The sequence below is a fragment of the Chanos chanos genome, chromosome 2, assembly GCF_902362185.1.
Source record: "Chanos chanos chromosome 2, fChaCha1.1, whole genome shotgun sequence".
NCBI lineage: Eukaryota > Metazoa > Chordata > Actinopteri > Gonorynchiformes > Chanidae > Chanos > Chanos chanos.
The window spans coordinates 54,449,136-54,453,814 of NC_044496.1; the positions used below are offsets into that span (position 1 = coordinate 54,449,136).

General features: G+C 40.8%; 1 protein-coding gene across 2 annotated transcripts in view; it reads left to right on the forward strand.

Moving 5' to 3' along the window:
• Positions 1–3,983, forward strand: part of efemp2a (EGF containing fibulin extracellular matrix protein 2a) — an 11,569-nt gene extending 7,586 nt beyond the window's left edge. For both annotated transcript variants that reach the window (XM_030765658.1, XM_030765660.1), the window contains 6 exons: positions 569–685; positions 1,159–1,278; positions 1,503–1,622; positions 1,818–1,944; positions 2,687–2,882; positions 3,504–3,983. In XM_030765658.1, coding sequence (XP_030621518.1) covers positions 569–685; positions 1,159–1,278; positions 1,503–1,622; positions 1,818–1,944; positions 2,687–2,882; positions 3,504–3,665 — 842 coding nt within the window. In that variant the 3' untranslated portion in view covers positions 3,666–3,983. The remainder of the gene's footprint in view (positions 1–568; positions 686–1,158; positions 1,279–1,502; positions 1,623–1,817; positions 1,945–2,686; positions 2,883–3,503) is intronic.
• Positions 3,984–4,679: the final 696 nt, after the last annotated feature.

A 4,679-nucleotide genomic window follows, 5' to 3' on the forward strand; every position in this document is an offset into this window, starting at 1 on the left:
TCAACATTTATGTGGAGGCGTTTATGTAAGAGTGTCAGATTTAGATATAATGCTAATTTTCATCTGTTCTCCCTGTGTAGACCAATATGACGAAAGGGAAACCATTGCTGTTAGTCTTTTACAGCTTCTCACTAGCAAAGTTCAGTCATATAAGTTCATACACAGTATCTTTTAAACCTTTCATTTCAGTAACACAGTATCTTTTAAACCTTTCATTTCAGTAACAAAGTATCTTTTAAACCTTTCATTTCAGTAACACAGTATCTTTTAAACCTTTCATTTCAGTAACACAGTACCTTTAAAACCTTTCATTTCACATAGTAACATAGTATCTTTTAAACTTTTCATTTCTGTAACATAGTGCTTTTCAACTTGTTAATGCCATCTCCAGCACTGAGAAGAAAATCAATGAAAAAAATATTTACTTTGATAGTCATTTAAGGTCAGCTTGTATGTCTGTTCAAGTTTATTTATGTAAATTTATTTATTTATCTATTTTTTTATTAGTACGAGGGATACACATAAATGCGGGACTTCATTTTTCTGTCTTGTCTTGTTTTGCCCTCAGACATCGATGAGTGTCGATACAGATACTGCCAGCATCGATGCGTTAACGTCCCTGGTTCCTTTTCCTGCCAGTGTGAGGCCGGTTTCCAAATTGCCTCCAACAACCGCTCCTGCATTGGTGAGCCTACCCACGTGAAAACACCCACACACGCTGATCTGCTCTATGAGTCATAGGTCAAACCACACCCACGAACAAACTACCTCACAGGACATCCACTACTCCCTCAAAAATGAACTTCTAAAGAAACCGGAATTGCATAGCTGAGGGATTACTGTAAAAGAAAGAGAATGTGTTTTTTGTTTTGTTTTGTTTTTTTCACTGGGATTCCACAATCACACTGGCATTTTCCGTTTGAGGCAAATGGAGAAATGGAGAAGTGTTTTGCAACACTTCATTGGGTGTGAGAACCAACCTACACATTGTCAATTTATCTTCTAGAATCTGTTCAGTAAATCTTCTAGAATTTGCATGTTCCTGCTGTGGTCCTCCGTGAAGAATGTGTGTGGGCTGCTATTATCACGGCGAATGAGGGATGCGCTGCATGTCACGCGTCCGCGCCAACCACGTCGCTGTCTCTCCCTGTCTTGCAGATGTGGACGAGTGTGACATGGGCGCCCCCTGTCAGCAGAGATGTTATAACACATATGGCACGTTCCTGTGCCGTTGTGAGCAGGGCTATGAACTGGGTCCCGACGGGTTCACGTGTAACGGTAAGAGGGACAGATACGTCTGGTCAGGGGGCCGGCGTGGACAAGCCACCTCCCCCTGGTTGTCCCCCACAGATGCTGGGCCTGAGTCTGTCCACTGACCAGCAAGTAAAACTCCTCTGAGAAGTATACAGATGGCAATTGCAACGTTTGACTTAATTTTCTCACCCCCCCACCACACTTTTTTTTCTCTCACACACTCTCTCTCTCTCTCTTTCTCCCCGCAGACATAGATGAGTGCAGCTATTCCAGTTACCTCTGCCAGTACCAGTGTATAAATGAACCGGGGAAGTTCACGTGTGTTTGCCCAGAGGGTTACCAGCTTCTGGGAACTCGTCTGTGCCAAGGTTGGCTTCTCACCTCGTCCCTTGCGTCACACGTTCCATCATTCCGATCGATTTTTCCCCACCGTAAAAAGACGCGGACCTGCACGGTCGTTTCTTTTTCACGTTCCTTTTTTCATATTTAATCCATCTTTTTCCCGCCTCTGCTTTCAAACTCCTCTGTTTTAGTTATCCGTCCATCCTTATTTTCACTTGTAGATATTAACGAATGCGAGACAGGGACACACAGGTGCACAGATGGTCAAACGTGTGTGAACATTCATGGTGGCTATCAGTGTGTTGACACAAACCGTTGCAAAGACCCCTACATGCAAGTGTCTGACAGGTGAGTAAACCACACTTCAAACACTGCGCAGATGTTTGCAAACACAAACAATCAGGGTCACACGCATGCATACATATACAAGATTGAAATTACTAACATGTTTTTCCTATTATACAAACTATGCTTTTCATGCAAATACCTCAGTCTTTCTTTATGGCACACCGAGCATAATTGACATTATTTCTCTGATTACTCTGATTGTTTTTCCATGTTTCGGTCCAGCTTCTCAGTCTGGACTGTTTAGCGTGTTTCAGTGTAATCAACGTTATTCAACAAATTTGAAATGGGGAACAGGCGGTCAGGCATGCTAAAGTTTATGAAAAGGTTTTAAGCCTATCCAAAATCAATCCACCCGGTATGCCTTTTGAGTTCAGATAACGGTAAATTGTGGCACATTATTTGTGAAAGAACACACTCTAGTGGTTAATATTGACACTACAGCTCTGAGTTGATCAAAACGTTAGCACGTTTGTTAGCGATACTGATTTTTCTTCGGTCATGACTGGATGCACAAGTTGACTGTCAGAGCTATTCAAGTTTTAGACTTCACGCTTTAGTTTTTTGAATGAAAGTCACAACAGCTGTCGCAAAACAAAACGATGAACACTCGGTTCATTTCAGCTTATTTAAGTTCAGTTATGTTTAGATCCATTTCATTTTATCCCAATGCCTGTATGTTCTTTCTTGTGTAAATGGATGCAATAGAACTAAGTTCATGTGATTCCCTGACCTCCCCCGGTAGTCGCTGCGTGTGCCCCGTCACTAAACCTGCTTGCCGTGATTTGCCCTTCTCGATCGTCCATCGCTACATGAGCATAACGTCTGAGCGGTCCGTACCTTCCGACATCTTCCAAATCCAGGCCACGAGCATCTACCCCGGGGCTTACAACACTTTCCGGATCCGTTCAGGAGACGACAACGGGGACTTCTACATCAGGGTACAAGAATAAAAAAATAATATTAATATTAATATTAATCTACTGTGTAAAATATGAAATATATGTATGGTGAAGTGTTGGTTGGACTTGGGGGCAATTTTCTTTTCTTCTCTTTGTTTTGTGTGTGTGTGTGTGTTCGAGTGCTGTTTTTGAGTGTTCCACTTGAACTAACCAGACGGACTCTTTTTTTTTGTTAAGTTCTGAAAATGAAGTTATCAAAAAATATTTTCTATTTAAGAGGAACAAAAAGAGTGTTCAATGGACTGAGACGGAATTGTTAAACCAATTCCTGCCTCGTGTAAACAGATGCATTTCATTGTTGCAATTTTCGTTTCTTTGACGGTAACTGTCAGTTCAGTAGAGAATAAGGGAGTTTCTTTTCTATCCCTGCTACACTCGTATGTTAAACGATTTTTTCCTACAAGCGACTGTTTCATCGGCTCTCATCAGGCAATGCAAATAGCGCTCAAACATATGGTGCAGCTAAAAACGATTTTAAAAGATACACATGTATTATTCAACTAGCAAAATGTTTAGTATGCGATAGCTTATATCAGCCTCAAGATGGTTAACTATTATGGGAATTAATATTTCAATTTCACTGGTTTTTGTCCCTTTCAGCAAATCAACAACGTCAGTGCTATGTTGGTCCTTGCACGTGCCGTCACGGGACCCAAAGAGTACGTGCTCGACTTGGAAATGGTTTCTGTCAACCCTCTTATCAGCTACCAGAGCAGTTCTGCTTTACGTTTGTCAATCTACGTCGGGGAGCACGCCTTCTAAAAGAGAGAGTGAAAGAGAGAGAGAGAGCGAGGAAGAGAAAGAGATGTTCAGTGTAAGGGGAACAGGAGAACGAAATAAAGGGAAAATATTAAAAAGTGGAAAAAAAAATACCCCACCAGAGGTCATGCACATAGAGTGTTTGACACATCTCCAAACTGTCTCATAAACAATAAAGCAACCCCCCGAAAAACGTAACACACACATCTGATTTGTTCAATTAAAAATAGTCATAAACGATAGGATCAAAAGCTCATACACCACAAAAGCTTATCTCATTGTGTCATTTGAAATATGCTAATAAAACCAACTGCACTATGATTTGAGATCTGCTGTACAACCTACATAATCATGGTCTGTCTTTCTCCTGCTGTGCCAAGCTCCATAGCATAAGATAACATTCAAAATGACGTTAAACTTGTAAGAACAAGGCCTGCAGTGGAGTTGTTTTTTCTTTTTTTCTTTTTCTTTTTTTTTGGCCTGTTTCTCTCTCCTCCTGGCCTAAAATTCATTCCATTGCTACCATTCATCTTCCTTCTTCTTCGTGTAGACGGAGCAGTTGCAGCTATGGTTAAAGTGAGAACCAGTATACCATGTAGAATTTCGTTACCGTAGCAACACCAGCAGTGACTGTTTACAAAGCAGATTCTTATGTAATTTCCTATGTCCATGTATTTTAATGTTCTTTCTTTACTGACTGTCGTTACACAATGACCACTCAGACCTCTGTTTTCCCGTGTCATTCCACATACATCAGAAATGTTACTAATGCTCACATAGCTTTTTATCTGTAGTTCTGTAGTTCCTTATTTTTTGTGCCATATTGTCCCTTACTGTCAATGTCGTGCTTACATGTCTTTGAAATTCATTCTGTAATAAAAACGATATACTGCCATATTTCGATGGTGGGTGAGTACATTTTGTTTTTCACCCAATTTTGCTACCATTTCTTTACCGCTTTTTTCTCTCTCTCTCTCTCTCTCTCTCTTTCTGTGCTTTTCCCTCCTCCTACCCATC